Below are 25,783 nucleotides of genomic sequence, written 5' to 3'. Positions count from 1 at the left end.
TTTGACAGATGGATAGATAGAAATATCAAATATCAAATATATAGATAAAGCCACCTGTCATTTAGAGATATCTCTTAAATCCTAAAACTCCTAAAAAAGTCCCACCATATAATTTTTCTTACATATCTTCTTTCACACAAAAATTTAGTAAAATGTATTACAAGCAACATGTTGACTTTTAACTGTCCACAGAAAATGTTTAGATTTTACAGAACATATTTGGTATAATAAAATCAGATCACATGATGCATTCTTGTAAATGTGGTCTTTTGGGCAGGCTGATGCCTTAAACTTTAGAAACGCGAGTATACACCTTTCAGAAGAACATATAAGCAATTTGCATAATAAAAAAAATGAAGTTGCCTCAGAAAGAAGCCTTGTTCCAGTGCAATATATCATCTCTAATAAAAGCCATTACTTTATGCTAAACCATGAGACACAAACAATTACAATCCATCAATGCTTTGAGACGTTCTCCGAGAAATAGGTGGTGACAGCATGTATCTGATAAGCGTGTGTATCCAGCCCAGACAAACCACGTCTGTTTCAAGAGGGCTATTGAGACTCATTACTATCTCATCAAGAAAGGCCCATTCGTTAAGACAATTAATTAGTAGCGAACGCCTGTGGAAATTGATAATAATAATAATGAAGGGTGTGATGACTGCTGATTGGTCGACGGGGCAAGGACCCAGGTGCGGGTTTACGATTTTTAATTGCAGCCGAGCGTTTTGCACAATGCGTTTTATTAGTTGTATTCGCCGTGGTTGGCTTGCTAACCTCTGCGCGAGGAGCGCTGATATGTGTGACTTGTCTCTTATGTGAAGTGTTAGCAAATTATCAGTGAAGAGGATGAGCTGAGATTTGAGAAACGTTCTCAAGCTGTCAGTCAAGTGTTTCTGAGTGTGTGAGGCCTAATGAAGACGCCGTGGAGCCCCGCTGGATTTAACAGTTTAGAAAGGGAACTAAACCGTAATGTCGGCACATTAATTAAAGTTAAATAAATACCAACCCCACACTAATCTCACAAATGACAAATCCCCATTCATTGAGAACATGACTTAATTCTTAAAGGGATAGATCACTTTGAAATTAATTTTTGGTATGAAACTATACGCAGTAGTTTCAATTTTGATATTTTTAGGTCAAACCGTTCTTGTCTGTCAGTCATATAATGGAGGTCTATGGTCACCACCTCAAAGAGCATGCACAGATAAGTCCAAATTAAACATGATTTAATGACTCGTAAATGTAAGTACACATTGATGGCCTAAGACATGAAACGAGCGGTTTGTGTGAGAAAACGAACAGTATTTATATAGTTTTTACAAAAAAAAACGCTCGTTTCATCTCTTAGGCCATCAATGTGTACTTACATTTACGAGTCATTAAATCATGTTTAATTTGGACTTCTCTGTGCATGCTCTTTGAGGTGGTGACCGTAGACCTCCATTATATGATTGACAGACAAGAACGGTTTGACCTAAAAATACCAAAATTGAAACTACTGCGAAAACAAAGACACCTACATCTCGGATGCCCTTGAGGTAAGCTAAAATATACCAAAAATTCACTTCAAAGTGAACTATCCCTTTAATAAAAGTTTATGAAAAGTTGGTCAGCCATTACAATTTTAACACCGTTGGTTTGGTCACTGTAATACATCCATAATGATGCCATCTGACCACATGAAAGAAAGAAATCGTCAACGCACAGAATGGTTGTTAAACAGGCTGTTCTCATCAGCAAAGTCTAGAGAAACTGTCAAACACAAAAGTAAGTAGAGACTTGAAAAAACAAAGTCTGACTGACACTTTGACTGTTTCAAATGTGGAAAGTTGAGGAATCATAAATGAGCAGAGGAAGTCCCAGTTCATTTCTCATTCATCATATGTATAACCGATAAGACAGTCTAGAAAAGATGATGGGAATAATCCACTGAAACCCTTAGAGAAGAAAAAAAAATACCATGATATTACTCTAAAAATATGTCAAGGAAAAAATAAATACACTGCCATAACATTAACACTCATGATTCATATGAAGAGAGCAAAAATGTCTTCCATTATAATCACTGAAGCTGTCAATAGGTACAAAAGCTTCACTCTTGTGAAAAATCCTAGAATCATGAAGTTGTCAATGATGTGCAATGAATCTCTAGTTGACATTGCGTTTATATTTTGTTGGTTACAATGAAAGGATTTGCGAGCATGCAGAACCAACAGTGAACAAAAACTCCGCCATTTTGACCATTGTTGAGCGGATTCTGAATAACTTAAACATCTGTTTGGCCATTGTGTTCACACACTCAACAGCTATATCTGTGAAGACTGCAAAAACACCTTGGAAATAGAAAACTTGGCTTTGACACTCTTCAGAGTGTAAACACAAAAAATCACGGGAGCGTTTCTAAAGCTATTTGAAAGTAGTACTCCTCATTGCAGAACGGCAGATATCATCACATTAAATGATCTTTTGGTGATACAAAGATTAATTTGGCAGCCACCCAAATATTTTCAGGAAAAACCCTGCTTTTAAAACTGATACTGAAATAAACATAGCTGATATGTAAATGCTGATTATATAATATTATCAAATATAATTTACAAAAAAAAAAAGAAAAAAACTGCTAAAATGTAATGAATGCTCATTTTACACAATAATTACTTTAATAAAACAGAAAAAAGTAAAAAAAAAAAATAAAAAAAAAAAAAAACCAGATGTACTTAACTCTCTACTGGCAATGTCAACAGAAATAAAATAAAATAAAATAAAATAAAATAAAATAAAATAAAATAAAATAAAATAAAATAAAATAAAATAAAATAAAATAAAATAAAATAAAATAAAATAAAATAAAATAAATCTCCATTCCTCTTCAAATATTAAATCTTTACTATAATCTATTGAGGTCTAAAAAATTAAATAAACAGAAACAACTAAATATTCAAATCTGTACCAATATATTTTTCAACAATAACCATATGGTGCACTCACTGCATCCCTAAGGTCATCGAACAGCATAATGGCATTAGCAGTTGATATTACCATCAATGAATCACAATACTTACACAGTAATATTTATACAAAAACACTATAGTAATACACAAGTTGCAAATGATCAAGCAAATTAGAAAAAATATCAAAATATCAATGCAAATGGAGTTCTCAAGCCCCAACAATGAACGCCTGAATGAGCGTTGATTTGTACATCAGCTATTCTTTGAAAGAGGTCAGTCTAAATGACGCATGTTTCATGTTTGTTGCTAAAGATGTGATTAAATAGAGAAGTTCATTACAGCGTGCTTCTCTTCTCAGTGTGTTCAAAACTCAACTACTGGCAAAGGACAGAGTTCTCTGATCAAAGCCTTTGTTCCCAGAATTGAGGAACATCATCCTCTTCACAGCATTGATTTCCAAGACTGGGTTAGAGCAAAACACATGGAAATGAGAATGCATAATACATGGATACCCAATGAGATCCGACCTGCATCATACTGCTATTCCTTTCTTCTACTAATATTAGAAGCCGAAACTAAAAGCAGCTCATGCTCTTAGAAATGCAAAGTGACAGCATCAGCCCACCCATCACAACTACAATGAATATTAATATTTAGTGTCATGGGAAACCTACTGCTTAGCAATTGTGTTTATAATCACGCTCTTGCAAACTATTATAACTCAAACTTTCAGGGTTTTATTTTTTTTTTAAATAAAGAATTAAGTTGAAGTCATGCGCCTGTGATGTAATCAGTTCATATCCTACATTAAGACTTCTGACGATTGCATTTAGGCTTCGAAATTCATAAAAGTGGTGTCCATTTGTGAAGATTATCATGATAAATAAAACATGTAAGAATCATAAACTTGTGTTAGTCACACAGCTTATTTCTGCAATACCACCAGCCAATGGGGAAAAATCCTATCAGGTTTTTGTTAAATTCTGGTTTGGCCTACAAAAACACATCATCACTGCAGTGTAACCCCTCCACCCGGGTCCTACTCGACCCGCTCCGAGCGGGCCTCAAATCCGGGTCACGGCACCAATGTAACCCCTCAACTAGGGTCCTACTTGACCCGCTCCGAGCGGGCCTCGAATCCGGGTCACGGCACCAATGTAACCCCCTCCACTAGGGTCCTACTTGACCCGCTCCGAGCGGGCCTCAAATCAGGGTCATGGCACCAATGTAACCCCTCCACTAGGGTCCTACTTGACCCGCTCCGAACAGGCCTCGAATCCGGGTCACGGCACCAATGTAACCCCTCCACTAGGGTCCTACTCGACCCGCTCCGAGCAGGCTTTGAATCCGGGTCACGGCACCAATGTAACCCCTCAACTAGGGTCCTACTCGACCCGCTCCGAGTAGGCCTCAAATCCGGGTCACGGCACCAATGTAACCCCTCAACTAGGGTCCTACTTGCCCAGCTCCGAGCAGGCTTTGAATCCGGGTCATGGCACCAATGTAACCCCTCCACCCGGGTCCTACTCGACCCGCTCCGAGTAGGCCTCGAATCCGGGTCACGGCACCAATGTAACCCCTCAACTAGGGTCCTACTTGCCCCGCTCCGAGCAGGCTTTGAATCCGGGTCACGGCACCAATGTAACCCCTCCACCCGGGTCCTACTTGACCCGCTCCGAGTAGGCCTCGAATCCGGGTCACGGCACCAATGTAACCCCTCTACTAGGGTCCTACTCGACCCGCTCTGAGCGGACCTCAAATCCGGGTCACGGCACCAATGTAACCCCTCCACCCGGGTCCTACTTGACCCGCTCCGAGCAGGCCTCGAATCCGGGTCATGGCACCAATGTAACCCCTCCACCCGGGTCCTACTCGACCCACTCCGAGTAGGCCTCGAATCCGGGTCACGGCACCAATGTAACCCCTCAACTAGGGTCCTACTTGCCCCGCTCCGAGCAGGCTTTGAATCCGGGTCACGGCACCAATGTAACCCCTCCACCCGGGTCCTACTTGACCCGCTGGCAGCCCTGGCAGCAGCACACACAAAAACATGACCAGTAAGATGTAAATGCAGCACAGGAATAAAAAGATGCACATAAACATAAAAAAAAAAAAACTTACACAAGACATTAAATTCTAACTTTAAAAAGTAAGGCCAAAAAAGCTGGAGGAAATACATCAGATCATTGACCATCAACTCACACGAATACATTTACAGAGAATATCAGTTTACACAATTCTATTCACTCCTGAATGCTTCTGAAACTGCGATTTTGGGGCATCAAATCGGGGCACGAAATCACGGCTGTTTTGTTCATCAGTGAAAATGAGTTCCCACAGCTATTTCCCCAGTTTCTGAATAGCCTTAATCAATCAAATTCTTCATATATTATGAGATTTTTTTTTATTAGAATCATCCTTCTGCATTTGAAATGTAATCGAATGAACCCGCGGCTCATATTAGCTGAATAGTCCTTAACTATGCTGGCAAATTGAGAAAAGCGCAGTAGTTAAACGCTCAGCTTGAGCAATCAGGCTCTATTCAGCAAGCATGATCGTTCTCACAATGACGCCAGACGTGAAATGAAAAAAAGACAAATGCATTTCAAAATTAGCTGGATGCCACTGACGCCAACTATTGACTTAGCATTCATGCTGGCCCTCTATATATTTTAAATGTTTGTGACCCAGAGACACACCACAATCTGCATATTAATTTGCAGTCTGCAATAACGCCAATTACTTAGTTGTTTATTCTGAATTAGCTTTTGAAATATGTGCTAATTAGCATGGCAAATTCATTAGGCCTCCTTACAAGGTCCAAAACATCACAAAGATGACCGTGAGTTAGAGAGAAAAAAAAAAACAATTAAAATAGGGGGGGAAATATTTATAAATAATCAGAAGTATGCAAGGAATCCAGAGCTGGTAAATTGCACAGTTAAAACAGAAGGATCTGAATTATCATTGAAGTTCATTAAAATGAGTCAAACAGACATCTGACAAAGCTGCCTTTTATTCTCTCGCACGTTCTTTCTTTACTTTTTAATAGCGAATTTCACCGTTTTCCCCTCACAAAACTGTTAATGAGATTTTGAGAATTAGTTGTTTTTTGTTTTTTTTTTATTTTAAAGTGCATGTTGAATACACTATATGACTGTAGAACCTCAAACCTAAAAGAGCAACAGGTCGTTTAGTTTGATTAACAAGAAGCAATGAGACTGCCCAGCATGCCATAAATATTAATGTTGCAGAACTTTAACTTAACAATACTAAAAGTATACTAGTGTTCAAAGTTTGGGGTCAGTACGATTTTTTTCTTTAGTAAAAAAAAACAGAAAGATCATGAATGTATGGACGCGTGCGTGTGTGTGTTAAAAAAAAAGATTTCTATTTCAAATAAATGCATTTACATTTTTTTTTATTACCACCGTTTCCACAAACAGAAGACATGTTTCTTCAGCAGAAAATCATCATATTAGAATGATTTCTGAAGGATCATGTGACACTGAAGACTAGAGTAATGATGCTTTGCATGACAGTAATAAACGACATTTTAAAATGTAGTAAAATAGAAAATAGGTTGTAATATTTCACAATATTGCTGTTTTTATTTAAGATCAAATAAATGCAGCCTTGCTGACAACCCAGACTTTTATATGGTATAGTGTATAAAAACTACCAAAACATTCTCACCAAGAGAATCATTTTATTCATACTAAGTAAAATGAACCATGTCTGATCACCAAAAATATGAAAATGAAAATAGAAAGTGCATTAATTTTACATAATTCTAATATACTGTTATTCCAATACTATCCCATTACAAAGAACAACTGAACATGACAAATTAAATCAAATAATAATATTCGGTGAGCAAATTTCAGTTCATCAAAGTAAGATGTTAGAGAATCCTAAAAATGACAAACGATTGGTCCAAAATAGGACCCTATGAAATCCGTTTTATTTTTTCCCAAATTCCATTTTATCCGTTTTAATTTTAACCTTGACTGTTATTTTATTCGTAAAAAGAGTGTGCTTTTAAAGTTAATGATTAAAATGTATTAAAATAAATAAATAAATCAGGAATGACCTTAAATTTATTGATATAATACAGACATTTACTCAGTAGCCTTTTCAGGACAAATATTGCATGATGCAACATAACACTGCACTCTTCAAGTAACAACAAAATATGGTTATGAGCTGTTTAAACTGTCCTGTCCAGTAATATAAATTATATTAGTTTATATAAGTTTAAATAAAGTCGCGGAAATCATAGGGCCGTAAATTAGGCCCTACATTTTTTCCTGACTTGATGCTGAATAAAACTCTCCTCTCTATGGCTGTTAACCTGCCCATACTGATGGGCTGCTGTGACAGCATGAGCACACAGGGACAGACCCATAATGCATCAGTGGGTGACAGTGAGTGGAAGTGAATGACAGGGCTGTACAGGTAATGCGGATCTTGGGAAAGTAAAGTGCCCTGTTATCATAGGGTGTAGTAGGGGATTTAGGTCATTATCAGTGAGCTCAAAGAAACACACACATACACACATAATCACCATTCATCATCTGGAGTGGCTGATTATGGGCATGAGGCAAAAAGACAAGCGGGTTGAAAGCATGACGATAAGCTCATGAAGGTGGGTGAGGAATCCTTTATGGTCAGTTTGATGATATCGCAGGATATCAGGTATTATTGACATTGTACTCTGAACATTTGTCTTTGGAGGCTGACGGCAGTTTAATGAATGCAGAATGTGGTTGGGGGAGTAATTCAATAATATCCAAAAAAACCCAAGTAGGAGTAACCTTAGAAGTGGTTTTACCTTAGAAATTGTGTTATACCAATTTATCAATTTAAGAAAATCAACATCGTCCAATCACTTGGTGAATAAAAGTGAACAAGGAAGTTTCTTCTTTATCAATTTAAAAAACAGATTTGTTCATATATTTGTGTTGATTTTCTTTAAAATAAGTGCTTATTTATGTGAAAAGTTATCCAACAATGAAATTCTGCCATTGACCAAATCACCATGATGTGTTTTTTATTCAGTGGAGCACAAAAAGAGCTATTTTGCACAATGACAGTGAATAGGAGTTGCTGAGCTCTAAAACAACTCTATAAAAGTATTACAAAATTAGTGCATATGACTAAATCCCAAGTCTGTTGAACCAATACAGAACATTTATGTATGAAAATGAAAAAAAAAATTCAATATTCATCGAATCACATAAAATACATGGCACCATGATAAAATGAATGAATAATGAATATATGACCTAGGGCTGTCAAGCGATTAATCACGATTAATCGCATTCAAAATAAAAGTTTGTGTTTACATAATATATGTGGGTGCACTGTGTATAATTATGTTGTATATATTTATAAATACACACACACACATGCTTGTATATATTTGATTTATATATAATTTATATTATATATAGATATTTTATATATACTTTTTTTTCTTAAATATACATGCATGTGTGTGTATTTATATATATATATATATATATATATATATATACACACAAAATAATTATACAAAGTGCACCCACATATATTATGTAAACACAAACTTTTATTTTTGATGTGATTAATCGCTATTAATCATTTGACAGCCCTAATATGAACATTTACACCAAACAAATGATGACATGCCAATATGTTTAAGAGAAATCATAGGTTATCAAGGGCTAGACAACCTACTAGATTTTTATTTTTCACTTTCACTGTGTGAAAAACAAGTTCAGAGATTATGTTAGTGAACTCATTTTATATTCCGCTGGAAAAAGAAAATCATCCACAACCAGATTTACTCCAACATGAATGAAGGCAAGTAAATGAAAAAGATTTTTGGATGAATAATCACATTCAGACCTCTACCCACTCAAGGAGACACCAAAGAACATCATAATCAACTCAAAATTTGTGCAAGTTCACAATACCGCCATGAAAACAGAGTCCTACATTTAAAAGAGAAGAACTAGAGTGATTAATCGTTTAATTGACTGAAGGAAACAGTGTGGCAAGTCCTCCTAGCATGACCTCTCCGTCTCCCAGAGTCCACCGGGGGCCGACTACAGCAACTCTACGCATTAACGTCATTCATCATCCCGCGCTGAATATTCATGGGCCGGGCCCGGGGGTCAAGCCAAGCGCCATCATTTCCTGCTGGGGGTTAATGTGCATCAGAGCAGGGGTGGGGCCGTAATCTGATTCCATCGCCATGGCAACTTCACCCTAATCAACCTCCGTTGGAGGTGAAGAACGGTCTAATGAAGATGTTGTGACTCCCTCGCACTGGCTTTGCATTAAAGTTGATTAGCATGCGCCACTAACGGTGAGACCTCGCCTCGGTGGAATGTTTCCAAAGGATGATAAAGATTATTATAACGGAGACGAAAGCCGCTTGACTGCATAATGGGCAATAATGGGCCCGGTCAGTGTGAAAAATGAGTTCGCAAGAATGGTTTTTCAGTCTAAATGGAGGGAAAACACTTTCAGGAAGAAAAAGAAAAATGCGTTTAGAACGCAATATCGTTCAGGAATCGATAGCAGCGAGCTAAAGAGAAAAAGGTCTCTCATTTCCTATTAAGCCTAAATTTAACGCCAGAACGTTTGCCAATAATCTGTTTTATTGGAGACAAAACAGCTCTGTTCCAAAACTAAGAGACAACAAACAAAAACACTAATGCAAGCATCACTTTCACTGTTGCTCAAACTCATAACACTTTACAGATTTACGTCATCGCAAACCCTCTTTTGCCGTTAAAAAACTACTGTCAGGATTTACACAGTGAAAAATTAGCGCGTGGACAGGGTATTTTTGTGGCTGACCTTATTGCATGCATTTGTAGGAGTTTCCCTTCCAGACACAACATTTTGGGGAGGAGAGCATTTATGCAAGGTGATTTACTAAGGTTTGCACTAGTTAATTTACTGGTGTTTGCACCATTATTTAACACCCCAAAAAAGCATGTCTTAAACCAGACGCTAATTTACCATGCTCCTGGATAATGTTGTTCATTATGGAAATGATCCGACTGCGTCCAGATAAGTTTTGTAATTTGTAGATCAAGCGCAGAACATTCAACTTGCATCTGCGCTTTTTTCGTGCTAAATTGCCCTGTTTAGTAAATCTGGGCCTAAGTATTAAACCTCAGCACACAGTTCGGCCAGCACCATCCGTGCTACAGACATGAATGACATCTCAAAACAGAGTTGGTTTATTACTTACTGTAAGTGATTTACAAATTATTTTCACCTGGACAATAAAATGGGTGAACAAATCCCACTAGTTTACATGAAACATCTAGAGACTACAAAAGCAACCAACTACCAAGGACATCCTAACAAGGGCATAGCAAAATGCTTAAAATACACACACACACACAAAACACCTTAGAAATTGCAAAGTAACTCCCTGGCACCAGTAACAATGCAATTTCTAGGGCTGTTAAAACGATTAATCGCAATTAATCGCATCCAAAATAAAAGTTTGTGTTTAAATAATATATGTGGGTGTACTATCTGTGTAAAATTATTTTATATATATATAAATATAAATATATATACACACATGTTTGTATATATTTAAGAAATATTTTATGTATATATACTGTATATAGATTTATATACAATTTATATTATATATAAAATATAAATATGTTGTATATAAATATTTTTTTTCTTAAATAAACATGCATGTGTGTGTATATATATATATATATATATATATATATATATATTAGGTCTGTGCAAAAATTAATTGCGATTAATCGCATCCAAAATAAAAGTCTGTGTTTACATAATATATTTGTGTGTGCTGTATATAATTATTTTTTTATATATAAATACACACACATGCATATATATTTAAGAAAATGTGTTATTCATATAAAAAATATTTATATTTATATAATATAGATTATGTATATATATATATATATATATATACAGACTTTAAGCGCAAATAATTCTTAAATATATACATGCATGCATAGGTATTTATATATACAAAATAATTATATACAGCACACACACATATATGATGTAAACACAGACTTTTATTTTGCATGCGATTAATCGCAATTAATTTTTGCACAGCCCTAATATATACAGTATATATATATATATATATATATATATATATATATATATACACATATATACGCAAAATAATTATACACAGTGCACCCACATATATTATGTAAACACAAACTTTTATTTTGGATGTGATTAATTGCGATTAGTCACGGTTTGACAGGTTTGGATGCGATTAATCGCGGTTTGACAGCCCTAGTAATTTTAATAAATTATGAATGACTTAATCAATAGTTGACACCCTATAATATGCACGTATTATACACATATTATACACCCTATAATATGCACGTGTGCTAAATTTCCATGCGTCCTCGTGTTAACATCTGCAGATTTGTAAGTTATACTTAATACAACAAAACCACAGGGTTTATATGAATAAAACAAAAGAATTAGAAAGCCGAGTGAATATCATATCATTTCCCAATGTCCCCAATAACATTCTGCCACTAACTTCTCCCCCAGAACAATTACATTCCTAATAAACTGATCCAAATTCAAAAGAAAGAAAACGACTTAATCATTATAAGCTGCTCTGAATATCATATGAATATTTTAGTAGTAATTATTCAGCTCCAGCTGACTAAGGTTTTATAATTTGTTCCATTTATGCGACTTATTATTAGGCTTATCATTTGAATTTATTGCAATTTATGAGATTATGCTATGCAAAATGGACATTTATCTCACAAATGGTGTGAATATTAACATTATTATTATGCTGGGCAGATGTAGTTATTCAACAAGCTGAAAATATTCAGTCAGGGCTCTGCGTTTATATTGTTTCACAGTTTGTTATACAAAAAGACAGACAGAAAATAAGTAAATGTTCCCAAACTTGTTCTAAACTAAAATAGTGATGATGTCATTGGCACGTACACCAATCCGCTGAAGGCAGGGAGGACAGGCTAAACAAGTCTCAGCTAAACATCAGTTTAGCACACTTAAATAACTTGCTGTGCTTGTTCGTGCTGCTAGACTGCAAAGATAGTTTTAGTAACTGTAGCTTAGAGATCTATAAAGTCGATTACACTCTTATTTGTCACCTTGACAAGTCGTGTGAAAGAAGGTACAGCCTCCATGTTGCTGTGACTGGCTGATTACCCTGTCAATGCGATAATGCCCACCAATAATGCTAATAGCTGGTCCAAAAACCTGAATGAATGTGTCAAACTGGTAAAAATAGACTAATTACAGACTAAACAACCCACTCAGACTGCCTCACTTTTGGCCACATCCTACGTCTGTGACATCGACTAATGGTCAGAAAATGTTGTTGTTCTTAAAAATATCCAAACAGCTGCTAGAGATAATAAGATTGAACTTGGAAGCTGTCTAAACATCATGAAAATTGAATTCAGTAAACTAAAAACTCATTCAGGAACCACTGCTACAGACAAGCTAAGTGATTTGACACTTCCAGACAAACTTAACTACATTTGAACGTGTTTACCGCACATTTTCTGTGACAAACATGTTAGATAATGTTCATAGTAAGTAAAATCTCTCAGTCCAGCTCTAGTGCTCATGTATAAGGTACCACGGTAGACGTACCTTGTCTTTGTCCTCCACCAGATCTGTTAGCATGTCATCTGGGTCCAGGATCCCCCCGTCCTCGTACTCCACATGGTGCGTCCGTACCAGGAATTCCCCATCCTGTTGAAAACAATAGGTCCATCAGTGAAGTTCTCCGCTCAACAACAATACCAGAGACTAACCAGATGAATTTGGACGTTTTTAGACATGCAACATGCTGTTTTGTTCTTACAACTATAAAAAATGATTTATGTAATCAAAGGATATACAAACATATTAGCAGATAGAAATGTCATGTTATGTTTATAATTATTAAATGATTAGGATAGAAATCTGATTGGTTAAGCCACAGAATAATTGACCTATGGCTGCACAGCTAACCCAATACACTCAGACACTCTCTGCTCCCACATCCATTGAAATGCATTGCAGTTAGTCAGTTTTCATTCGTTTTTTCTTGTCTTTTTAAGTTTAAAATGGTCAAACGGTGTGCATGGGGTGCGTGCAACTCCGACACTAGGTTCCCGAGAGGCTGGGCGATGGTGTGTATTTTTTTACCCTTTCCCAAGCCACATCTCAACCGAGATAAGAGTCTGCTCTGGATTAAGTTATGCGATAGACCACGACACCAACTAAACGTGGATAAATAAAACAAGGATGTCTACATCTGAGCTAAGTTAAGTCAACAACGTATTTGAACGTTATCTTTAAAATCTCTAACGTAACTTTAGGATAACGTTAGCCTAACATTAGAAAACGTTAACGTTCTAGCTGCGCTATACATCATGTCACTTAGCTTCATTAAAGCTACACTGTGTGATTTTTTCATCTAGTGGTGAAAAGGTATATGATCATCCAGTAAATATTAGTTTCTGTTCTTCTCAATTCCGATTTCGTTTTAACTCCTACGGTGGCCAATGTAGTCCAAGATTAACATGGCTTCCAGTTCGACCTCGTCCTTGATTGTTAACTCAAACGTAAACGCAAAAGGCAAAGCTTGAATTAACGGGTATGTCCCTCTTTGGCTAAGATGGAGGGGCAACATGGTGACCGACATTAGAACCCCTTACCCGTATGTGTTTTCAATGGCATATTATACACTCACGAGAATACTTTATTACTTGAACGAAGTAAATATACATTAATGAGCATATATATTTTTGAAAGAACGAAGTGTTTTTAGCTAAGAGTAAACTAAAAGAGTTACACATTGTAGCTTTAACGTATCTGTAAATAACAAGATAACAAATGCTAACAATCTTGTGCTGAATGATTCATGTAAATACTGTAGGTTGGGTATCGAGAATCGAGTATCGATTGGAACCGGGACTAACTTTTCGTTTTTCCCGGAATCGTTCAAAAGTTAAACTTTCGATTCCTAGTTTCGATATTCACAGTCCGCCGACCGGAAGAAGAAACCGCTGAACAACACCAACGAAGAAGCGTCTACCGGAAGTGTTAGCATAACCGCGCGAGTCGAACATGAGTAGCTTACGTCGGCGGTCCAAAGTGTGGCTTCACTTTTCTAAAAATAACGAAATCTCGGCAAAATGCAAAATTTGTGACAAAAGGAGTATTTTTACAGAAGGAGTATTTCCTTCAGAAAGGATTATTTCCTTCAGAAAGACCGTTGGTTAGCAAGGTTAGCTAAACTTTTTTGACCCTGCCTCTTAAAAGAATCGGAATCGAGAATCGTTAGGAACCGGAATCGAAACAAGGAATCGGAATCGGAATCAGAATCGTTCAAATTCAAACGATACCCAACCCTAACTGTAGCACCAAACGGTGATGGCAACGATATGCGGTTTATCATGTTTACACTGTGACCTGTACATTTTTGCCTGGGGCTGAAGCTTTTCATCGACCTTCTCAACAATAAAATTATTAATATAACCCTCCAATGAGGCCCTTTAGGTGACTTCGAGATGATATAAAGTATAATCTTTCACCAATTGCCTCCAATGAAATGTCTCTTACTGTGACAGCTGCCATAGCGCCTGTCCCCGAATGTTGACTGTTTGTCCGAGTGAGTGGAGGGGGCGTGGCTTAGTCATTGGTTATATTTACTAACCAATTAAAATTATTTGTTCAGCATTTTATCATGATGTTGTTACCACCACTTAAATCACTGCAACACACAGACTGCGGTTGGGTAATGCTTAATATCTTACTGTATTTGAGAATGTCTCCATTACATAAAAAGATAACAACACATGCAAAATACGCCCTCGTCTGACATGCTGGCTGAAAGAACTCACATTTGTTTAGCCAGAAAGCCCTTTAGTCATGATTAGGAAACAATAGCAGCTTTTATGTCCATCTGTGTTTCCATGTGGATGAATGTATGGAAACTAAGGAAGTGATGACAATAAAAGGTGTGTTTCCTGTTGCTGAAAGGCTTGATTTTACAGCACATTCACAGCACAGACTGATATATATGATCCACAGAGCACATAGATTCATAGCATTAAGGAATAAACTATGGCTATGCGATGTTATGAATATATTTACAGCTAAAATACATTTTTCTTTTATTCAGCATGGCCTTGAGTACCTTACTGCTTTAAAGGGACACTCCACCCATTTGCATTAAGATTTACATTGTTAGAAATCCAGTCATGCTATTGAATGGTCGTGACGTGCAACACTCTCTCATTTTCCCCTGAGATGAGAGAAAATCATCGTCATTTTACGCCATTGTAGGAGGAAGTGTAAGAGGGGGGGGGGGGATTTCTGTAAAGACTACAAGCACTGGTTCCCTCCCTTTCAAACCCGCCCATAGGGGGTTGGGCCTAATGCGCTAACAGACCAATCACAGATCAGTGCCAGTGCGTTTGATTTCACCGACAGAAACTTTTTAAAAATATGGACGAAGGTACTGAATATGCAGACGGGTGCATTATGGATAGGGTTGGGTACCGAAACGCGGTGCCAATAGGGAACCGTTCCGACGTAAACTGTAATAACCGAAAATGCTCCAAGGTTTATCTGCATTTCACATGTAAAATTACGCGTCAGAGTAAATGTGGCGATTGTCTGAAGCCCATATAGAATCACGCCAATCCATTGGCTGATGGCGCGGGCGCCGCCTTGACGCTCTTAGGTCGTCATATTATATTAGCGTGCGTTATCTGATTTCATTGTGCGAAATGATTTCCAGGCGGTAGCGTAGAGTGGAGCTCAACTCTAGTCTACATTGATGGGTGGAGTAGTGGGAGTGGCCTGCGGAGCTGAGCATTGCAATGCACTATGGGAATTGTTGTCTACAATCCACAAGCACTAAAAAGTCATTTTCTGCCTTTGATTGGCCAAGAAGGACCCAAATTAGAAATTTATGATCCTATTCTACTACATATATGACCCACTTTCAATACTATACATATTCATGTCTCCACCGGTGGAATTACCCTTTAAGGTACACAAAACAAGAATTACTACTAACCACATTACCATTAACCACAGCGTGACAACTTAAACTATTTACAAAAAAATACACATACATGCACTACTGTTCAAAGGTTTGGGGTCAGTACAATTTTTCTTAAAGAATGAAATTAATACTTTTATTCAGCAAGGATGCAGTAAATTGATTAACATTCACAGTAATTAGAAGATTTCTATTTTAAATGAATGCTGTTCTTCCAAACGTTCTGTACGAAGAATCCTGAAAAAAAATGATCATGCTTGCACAAAAATATTAAAAAGCATGAGTGTTTTCAACATTGATAATACATGTTTCTTGTGCAGAAAATCAGCATATTAGAATGATTTCTGAAGGACCATGTGACACTGAAGACTGGAGTAATGATGCTGAAAATTCATTTTATTTTATAATATATAGAAACAAATTATTTTAAATTGTAATAATCCTTCACAAAGTCTCAAATGGCTGCAATGAATTTCCTTATTGACCTTGACAAGACGAATGAGAACTTGAAAATGTACGGTGGGAATGCATACAATCGTGTGTACACATGTAACCAGATAAGATAAGTCAGTTTTCATAGTTTGAATACCATCAGCTCATTACAAAACAAACTCGCCGAACAACTTTTCAACTTGGGTTGGGGAAGAAAAAAAAATGCTACAATGGTTTAAAAGAACGTGTTTGGCTAGAAACGCATGATGACAAAACAGATCCAGGTCAACGCCTTTTTTTCAGCAGAAACTTCAATCAAACTGTTGACACGCATGACGGAAAATGCTAAAATCTCCATGTCACCCAGTCATTCTGAATGTTAAACAGCAGACAACTAAACTGTTTTTGGTGAAAACTGCATTAAATGTTCTATCATTGTGAACTTCAACATGTGCAATATAGAATAGAAACCTAAAAGAAGTTTGCTCAAAACTGTGAATGATCTGTGATAGATAGATTGATGCACCCAAGACTAATATATTTTTGCACCAAGAGTAATTAAACTAATGTTTCTTGGCTGACCACTTGTGATCGCATCACCCTTGCTAGCTTGATATTCCTGGGAAATTGTACATGCATATAATTTGCAGGTGTCAGCCAGCCGCAATCAATCCGTGTGAGATTCGTGGAGAGGAGGGATGTCTGAGTTTCTTTTTACACACAAGCAAATATTCTGAAGTTCAATGGAAACTAAATGCTCAATCTATTCACAAGCATCCAAACCTCTATATTTGCTCAAAATACAGTTTCAACCCTCCGAAAACATGTTAAAACGGAAGCTGATACCATCAGATACTGAAAGAGGCAGTTCCCCCTATCCAGAATGAAACAGTGACTCTCAATTCAACCCAGATTAACACACACTGATATTTTTTGTGAAGGCGCTTTCTCTGCTTCAGACTCAACAGGAAGCAGCCGTTTGCGTCCACCCTGCTGGTGTGGAAAAGTGTTCATGCTGTTTAGGCAGATATGTCTGCTGGGACTGTTTTCAGCTTCACGAAACCATCTGAGAAACATTTGCTTTGGATGAACAACACACCTGGTGCATTTTACACACACAAACTCCCGTAACACTTTAGACATTTAAAGCTTCCCACACCAAAACAACCTGTAATATTAGTACAGATTCATTATCATTAACATACATCTTGGTAACGACAAGAAGAAACAAATTAATATAAGTGAGAAGCTACGGACTATTTCGTGGAATTATGATCACAGTAAACAAATTTGCTGATCCAGAGAATGCTATCATATATCGTATAGTTATGACACTATTACAATTATTTGAATTATCACAGAAGTACTGGAATAAACGTTTCTAATTCGGATATGAAAATAACTTGACGCTTCAAATAAAGATTGTATCGATTACATCTTTATGGTTGTCATTTATTCAAGATTAGTTCAAAAATGCGGATTCATCCAATAATGTCTTTATGAATGAGTCATTGAATTTTGTCAGAACATCTAATAAATCACATTATTTTGTTTACTATCACTATCTCTAATTTTAACAAACTAAATTCTGAATTTTCCAGTGATTTATTGTCTTTTAGTTTTTTCTCCCATGAAATCCATACAACACAATGAGAAATCCGAAAATACAAGATCCAATTACCTGTGATTAAACAGCAGGAAGTTGTTTGGTCTCAAATGTCAAACACACAGTAATCAGCCTCTCCATATGAGAACTGAGAAGTTATTCTACATGCACTAACTGTAAATGATTCCTCACAGCTACAACCTTTAATTAGCGTTGTTTTTTTGTAAAGGCAAGCATATTATGATTACTAAGGTGTATATACTGATGGGTTATTAATATTCTATCTGAACACATCCCTTATGCATATGAAATGTCAGCATGTAATTCATCCAGAACACTTTGTGATAAAATACCTCAAATTTATTGAGAAGAGTGATTTTATAAGTGATAACACTTATATTTTTTGATAAATCGACCCAAAAGACTTGCATTTCGCAATCATGAATGCACAATAATTTGCTTCAATCTTGAAGTCATTAATCAATTATGGCTAATAACCGCTTTAAAATTTGCAACCCATTTTACCGTCATAATCTGAGGGCAGTTGCTTAAACAAAGCCATTAAATTAAGATTGTGTTGTAAGAGCCAGTATGACTAACTAGCTGTTACCATGCACACATGCTTGTATAGTGACTGTACTGTATATAGATTTATACATCATTTATATTATATATAAATATATTTTATATATAAATAATATTTTTTACTTAAATATACATGCATGTGTGTGTATTTATTTCTATACAAAATAATTATACACAGTGCACTCACATATATATTTTTCACTTCCTCCATATATGTGTTACATAACACATATATTATGTAAACACAAACTTTTATTTTGGATGCGATTAATCGGGATTAATCGTTTGACAGACCTAAGATAAATGTATGCTACTATATGGAGGACCAAGGTTTCAATTTAATAAATCTCAAACAATCAAAATATTTAAATTTTACCATATAATAATGAGGTTGTTACAATTATTACAGATGCTACCGTTTGTGTTAATGGACATAAATCCATCTGCATCCTAACTCAAGGTACTACTACTGTCAAATGTATGTTTCTAAGAGACAAAACATATTATTAATATTGTAATATTATTAATATTGCACCGTTCACTGCAAACCGAAGTGCCGAAGATACGTGACAAGTCAGGCAACAACCCCGTTCCATGATTTGAAACAATGAACACATACTAAGAAATACATTTTCTATTAAGATATATTTTGTTAAGGGAAAATTACTGGAAACGTGTAAAGTACACAAGTAGTTCTTGCTCAGTAAAATCGCTTGTTTGGAATTTTTTTTTGGACCCTTGGTTAACTAGCCTGTTTCGAATTAAATGGCAGACTAATCATTGCATAGCTTGAAGATATTAATACATTTAGAATATGTAAACATGGTGCGCTCAATTTTCTTGCATGTTTGCAGCCCGTGTTTTGCATATCAAAACTATGCACTCTAATGAGTTTTATCGATTAAATTATTATCGACAATTAATTGATCGTTGATGAATCGTTAGCGTCCCTATCAATCCGAAGGTTGAAAGTAATTGTTTTTCTGCATATTTTTGTGCAAAAAAAAAAAAAAAAAACTTTAACATAAGTGAACCTCAAGGAACATAGTAAAATAAAAATATCATGTCATTTCAGAAAGTATGACCCCTTCAGAAAGTAAATAGGGTCAGTTTTCAGCAAATAGGAACAGTCCTATAGGGCTCTATATTGCATACCCATTGTGACATTTAAATCCGAGGCAATTTGTTGTAGGGATGGCTGCTGACACCGATGGCTTTGTGCTCTTGGAAGTGTGCCGTGTGTAGTGATCTCAGCAGCACTGCCTGCCAAGTCAGCTCTCCAGCAACCCTCAGAGGTTAGCAGCGGCCCGGCAGAGCCCAGCTATGGCAGGACAATAAAGCGGTTTTCCTCACATGTCAGTTAATCTGCAACCAGTCAGTAAGATCTTGCTAGACACGCAAACATCACTGAGTGGGACGGACACTTTTAATGCAGTATTCTTAGGATTGGTTTTGGGGGTAGACAGACTACTAACTATATTTTAAGAAGCATTTAAACCAACATCAACATTGTTACGACCCCGTCTATACATAAAACCAAAATGTAGTTTTTTTTCATTTCCTTAAAGGGTTAGTTCACCCAAAAATGAAAACTATGTCATCACTATGTCACAAGCCCGTAAAACCTCCGTTCATCTTCGGATCACAGTTTAAGATATTTTAGATTTAGTCAGAGAGCTTTCTCCTGTGAAAAAGTGTACGGTATACTGTCCTTGTCCAGAAAGGTAATAAAGACATCATCAAAGTAGTCCATGTGACATCAGTGGGGTAGTTACAATGTTTTGAAGCATCGAAAATACATTTTGGTCCAAAAATAACAAAAACTACGACTTTATTCAGCATTATATTGTCTTCCGGTTCTGTTGTCAATACGCATTCAGTGACGCTGCTGAAATGTATCTGGTGCGTCCCTGTATTCGGGTTCAAATAAATAGGCTATAGCTGGGCAAAAAAAAACTGCAAATCTTCCTCTGTGTGGAAATCCTTAGACATGTTTGCGAATAGAGCCAGACCGATAAAGGATTTTGTAGTCCGATACCGATACAAATATTTATTGGTTTTAAAATCCGATACATCGGCCGATATTTTTTCTTAATTATTATTTCAGAAACACGCAACAAATTGTAAAACATACATTTTCAATATAACAGGCCAAGGAGAGATGATGCGTCTCATTGCTATAACCGTCACACGTTATTAAAGAAATACTTCAGTCACATTGTCAAAAGTTAAAAGGACTACACTGTAACAACATAATGTACTAGCTAATTCTGCTTCATTCTCGGCTTATTTAACAGCAGCAAAACTGGACATGATAGTCACAAATTTTGGTAAAATATTCATTATCAAAATATGATACAAAATATTCATTTATTGGCCATTATAACTGCCGATACCGATAATTTGGAAAATGTCTAATATCGGCCTGCCGATATATCGGCGAAGATTTTTTTGTACAGCGTGCGTCTCTCTCAGACTGTAACCGAAGCTCGGACGCACCCGATACAAGTCAGCAGTGTCACTGAACGCGGATGCACAACAGAACCGGAAGACAATACAATGCTGAATAAAGACGTAGTAGTTTTGTTATTTTTGGACCAAAATGTATTTTCAATGCTTCAAAACATTGTAACTAACCCACACATGTCACATGGACTACTTTGATGATGTCTTTATTACCTTTCTGGACAAGGACAGTATACCGTACACATTTTCAACGGAGGGACAGAAAGCTCTCAGACTAAATCTAAAATATCTTAAACTGTGTTCTGAAGATGAACAGAGGTCTTACGGGCTTGAAAAGACATGAGGGAGTGTCATTACATTAATGACAAAAAAATTCATTTTTGGGTGAACTAGCCTAACCCTTTAACATATGTTCTTGGTCTTAATAATATATAAAACGATTCACCAGTGCCGTGCGTCAGTTTTCCTAAAGAAAACAAAATGTTGCCTTTATAACCTTTTTTTAAATTTAATGATAACTTTCTCCTATTCTGTAACAATTTTCTTAAGCCAGATTTCCAGAATTGCTTCTTTTTTTTTAAGCAAAAGTAGATTTAACATGACACTAAACAAACATCAACCAAGAACAGAAAAGAAAAAGTGTTGAAATTAAAATAGACATCTTAGGTTGTAATTTGAATTTAAAACTTGACTGCAATACATAAATGCAGCAAATGTATTGTATCCTCTGCAGTAGGTCACAATCATAATTGTGCAGCTCTACTAGAGTTAATCTGAAGCTTATTTGAGTAATCATCCTGTCACATTTTCAAAACAGGACCCTGGTCTTCATTAATAATGCATAATGTGTTTTCATTGTTGACATCATTGTAAATCGGCCATTAAAACTAATAACAGCTCATCTGTCAAAGTAAATGTAAATTAAACATCCATCCACAGACACATTTGCATTTCAAAATTTACATCTAACATCAACACAACCTGCTTGTTGTGAATATGCACAATTAGCAAGGTGAAGTGCATCACGCACCGCTATCACAGATGAAGGGCTCAATACTTCAGTGACGCATGAGACCCGAGAGGTGGGTTGACAGAATGGATACAGCGCCCACGTCTACCCCAGCACGCCTGGCACAGGCCCATCCCATCCGACTGAGCCAATCTCAGCCGATAACGTCCATCAGTCTAAAACCTCATACTAAAACCTCCCATAAAGCCAGCCATCTCAGCCAGAGAGCCCAGGCCAAACTAATCAAACACAGCCTGCCACCTGCATTTGGAGATAGGGAGCGATTAATGACACGGCTGTATTCATCACATCAGTCCAGCTTTATTCCAACTGGCATTTACTGCAGGAGCTGGACAAAAGGACCAGCATAGTTAACAGTGACCAAGCATTATACTATCAAAAGTGTGATTATGCTCAGTGAGGACTAATATAAGCATGTATTGATATTAAAAAAAAAAAACTCTTATGTGGAATATAGTTGGGACATATTTATGTATAAGTTAATGATGATATTAACAACTTGAAGATTGGAGTGCAATAACTGAGCCATTAGAAGTGCACTTTTAAAAATATTTTACTACAATAAATGCATGACACTTTCACATTAATAATCAATCTGTACAATCACCAAGCTGTCAAATACTCCAAATAACAAACTTCAAAGTAATTGTAAATAATGTGCGCGCACACGTACTACATACAGATGATTTCTAAAAGAGACTGGAGTAATGATGCTGAAAATTCAGCTTTGCATCAAAAAAAATGTATATTTGAAAGTATATTTAAAATAGAATACCATTATTTTAAATTGCGATATTTCACGATATTACTGTTTTTTTCTGTATATTTGAACAAATAAAGGCAGGCTTGATGAGCAAAGAGACTTCTTTCAAAAACAATAAAAATAGTCATGTTTTCAAACTTTTGACCAGTACTGTGTGTAATATTTATGCATCTATATAGGCTAATAATAATAATAATGTGTTTGTGTGTGTGTGTGTGTGTGTGTGTGTGTGTGTGTGTGTGTGTGTGTGTGTGTGTGTGTGTGTGTGTGTGTGTGTGTGTGTGTGTGTGTGTTTTAAAACTGTAATAAATCCAAACAAAAGTGCAGAGAAACTCACTGATAACAGAGGACTAACAATCTAAGTCAATTTCCCAGACATATACTGTGTAGACCTAAAGATCATAGGTGCAGAACGAATCTTTTACCACAGTATCAGATTGCAGGAATGTCTAAAGATAACGAATATTTAAAACAATAACCAGAAATCTGAAAAAGAGCAGCGTTGACAGACAGATCAAGATCACGTGATATGAGCTTGAGGGCGCACCCGGTTAAGCTTTAATATTAATATTCATGAACCAGGCCTTCGCCATAGTAGGATTCGCCACCCGATAAACAGGTGTAGTTTTTAAAATAATTCCGATTAAAAATGCCAAAGTAAGTCTATTTAAACAATCCGACTCATAAATTAATATTTATCTAGTTGTGTTTCGATTTCAAACTTAAAAACAGCACGTTACCTGTTCAACAATCTTCTTGTATCTTTGAGTGGCTTGTTCGATCAAATCCCGTACCATCCAACTGTCTTTACACGGGACGACAACCCTCGTTTCCCCGAAATTGACCGTGACTTTCATCTTAATTCGCTCATGAAACGTTCAGGTATCCTCGTAGTTTGTTTATTACACAGTTTCTCTTAAAACCAGCGCCGAAGAGTCAACAGGTGTCATTGGTCAAGTGTTACAGGTGATGTTCCTCCTTCTCTTTAGTGTACAAATAAAGTCTTCAGTAAGGCAATATTAATCCACGAACGGAATAATCGTCCAGTAAACACATTCCCAAACCACACTTTGAAGAGAAAGACACAATCCTGGATGACAGAGAAAAGTCCTGATGTGTTTTTTCCAGAGTTCACGCGCGCGCTGAAGTCCAGAGTGAAACCGGAAGCGGCAGATAGAGCAAAACTATCGTGATTGACTGACAGACAGCTTTAAACTCTCAGTTCCCTAGAATAATCACTGCGGAGAGAAAGATGTAGCCTATTTACAGATATGAATGACTCACTTGACACAGAATGAATAAGTAGCCAACTAAAGTTATAGGGAATCTCACATATTAGAAAATAAGATAGAAATAGAGAATAGAGAGTTTCTAAACTAAAAGTAAACTATCATAATGATAGATAGATAGATAGATAGATAGATAGATAGATAGATAGATAGATAGATAGATAGATAGATAGATAGATAGATAGATAGATAGATAGATAGATAGATTTATAAATGAACCTTTCCCGCTATTTTGCAGCAGAGACTTTGTGCAGAAATTGATTACAAAAGGAGTAGTTCACTTTTAAAAAAAAAACTTTTGCTGATGATTTACTCACCCCCATGTCATCCAAGATGTCCATGTCTTTCTTTCTTCAGTCGAAAAGAAATTAAGGTTTTTGATGAAAACATTCCAGGAATTTCTCCATATAATGGACTTCAATGGGAACCAAACGGTTCAAGGTCCAAATGTGAGTTTCAGTGCAGCTTCAAAGAGCTTTAACCGATACCAGACGATGAATAAGCGTCTTATCTAGTGAAACGATCGCTCATTTCAAAAATAAATAACAAAGTTTAAGTTTTATAAGCACAAACGCTCGCCTTCTGTGATGCACGTTCGTAACTCTCCTGTTCAAACGCGTTCATCAAAATTAACAAATCTTTTTTCGAGTCATGACTCGAAGGGTACAAGACCCTTATTCATCGTCTGGTGTCCTTTAAAGCCCTTTGAAGCTGCACTGAAACTCTCATTTGGACATTGAACCGTTTGGTTCCCTATAAAGTCGGAGAAAATCCTGGAATGTTTTCATTAAAAACCTTAATTTCTTTTCGACTGAAGAAAGAAAGACGTGGACATCTTGGATGACATGGGGGTGAGTAAATTATCAGCAAAAGTTTTTTAAAGGGAACTACTCCTTAAAAAGGAAAGATACCCTGAGAATGTTCACTGCATGAAGTAAAAAGATTAATGACTAGCCTGTGGGTGTAAATTACATGTACAAAGTGCATCTAAATTAAAGAAGACTTCCTTACTTCCTGTTTGAAATATTAGTTCACAGTCCCCAGGCCTTACTTTGCAACTACATATTCCAGTGACAATGGGCTATTATCAGAGGACTATTGTGTGTCCCTAGTGTTTCATTGACCCAATTACACTATCAACCTCTCCAACCTTCTTCTACACCCTTCTCATCAGCCATATACATGAAGATAGTGATGTGACAGCTTTATTATTCCCACAGTTTGATTGAATTCAAAATAGCATTCATGTTCTTAGTTTAGATGAATAATGCACATATTCTATATCGCTCCCCCAGTTTAAATAAAATATATTTATTTTTTCATTTTACCGACCACACACATTTGAATATTTGTTACATCAGGGCCTACGTTTAGACAAAGTCTGAACACTTAAACCTTCTTATTAGCATTGAAATGCAGTATAAACACCAATGTGACAACAATACGCTTGATAGTAAACTGGCGCTGCTGCTTTAGTCCGGGATCGCCCCATCATTATAACAGGAGATGCCAAACTCTGCCATCTGGAGGAGTGACTGTGCCAGCCAAAATCCTCTTGTCTCTTTCTGATA

The 25,783-nt window shown here is 36.4% G+C and overlaps 1 protein-coding gene across 2 annotated transcripts in view; it reads right to left on the bottom strand.

Moving 5' to 3' along the window:
• Nucleotides 1-24,090, bottom strand: part of pard3ba (par-3 family cell polarity regulator beta a) — a 178,028-nt gene extending 153,938 nt beyond the window's left edge. For both annotated transcript variants that reach the window (XM_039648339.2, XM_039648340.2), the window contains exons 1-2: nucleotides 23,664-24,090; nucleotides 12,633-12,734 (exon numbers count right to left, since the gene is read on the bottom strand). In XM_039648339.2, coding sequence (XP_039504273.2) covers nucleotides 12,633-12,734; nucleotides 23,664-23,780 — 219 coding nt within the window. In that variant the 5' untranslated portion in view covers nucleotides 23,781-24,090. The remainder of the gene's footprint in view (nucleotides 1-12,632; nucleotides 12,735-23,663) is intronic.
• Nucleotides 24,091-25,783: the final 1,693 nt, after the last annotated feature.

The sequence above is a fragment of the Pimephales promelas genome, chromosome 6 (genome assembly GCF_988280905.1).
Source record: "Pimephales promelas chromosome 6, fPimPro1.hap1.1, whole genome shotgun sequence".
In the NCBI taxonomy this organism is placed as follows: domain Eukaryota; kingdom Metazoa; phylum Chordata; class Actinopteri; order Cypriniformes; family Leuciscidae; genus Pimephales; species Pimephales promelas.
This window is presented reverse-complemented; position numbering and strand designations above follow the sequence as displayed.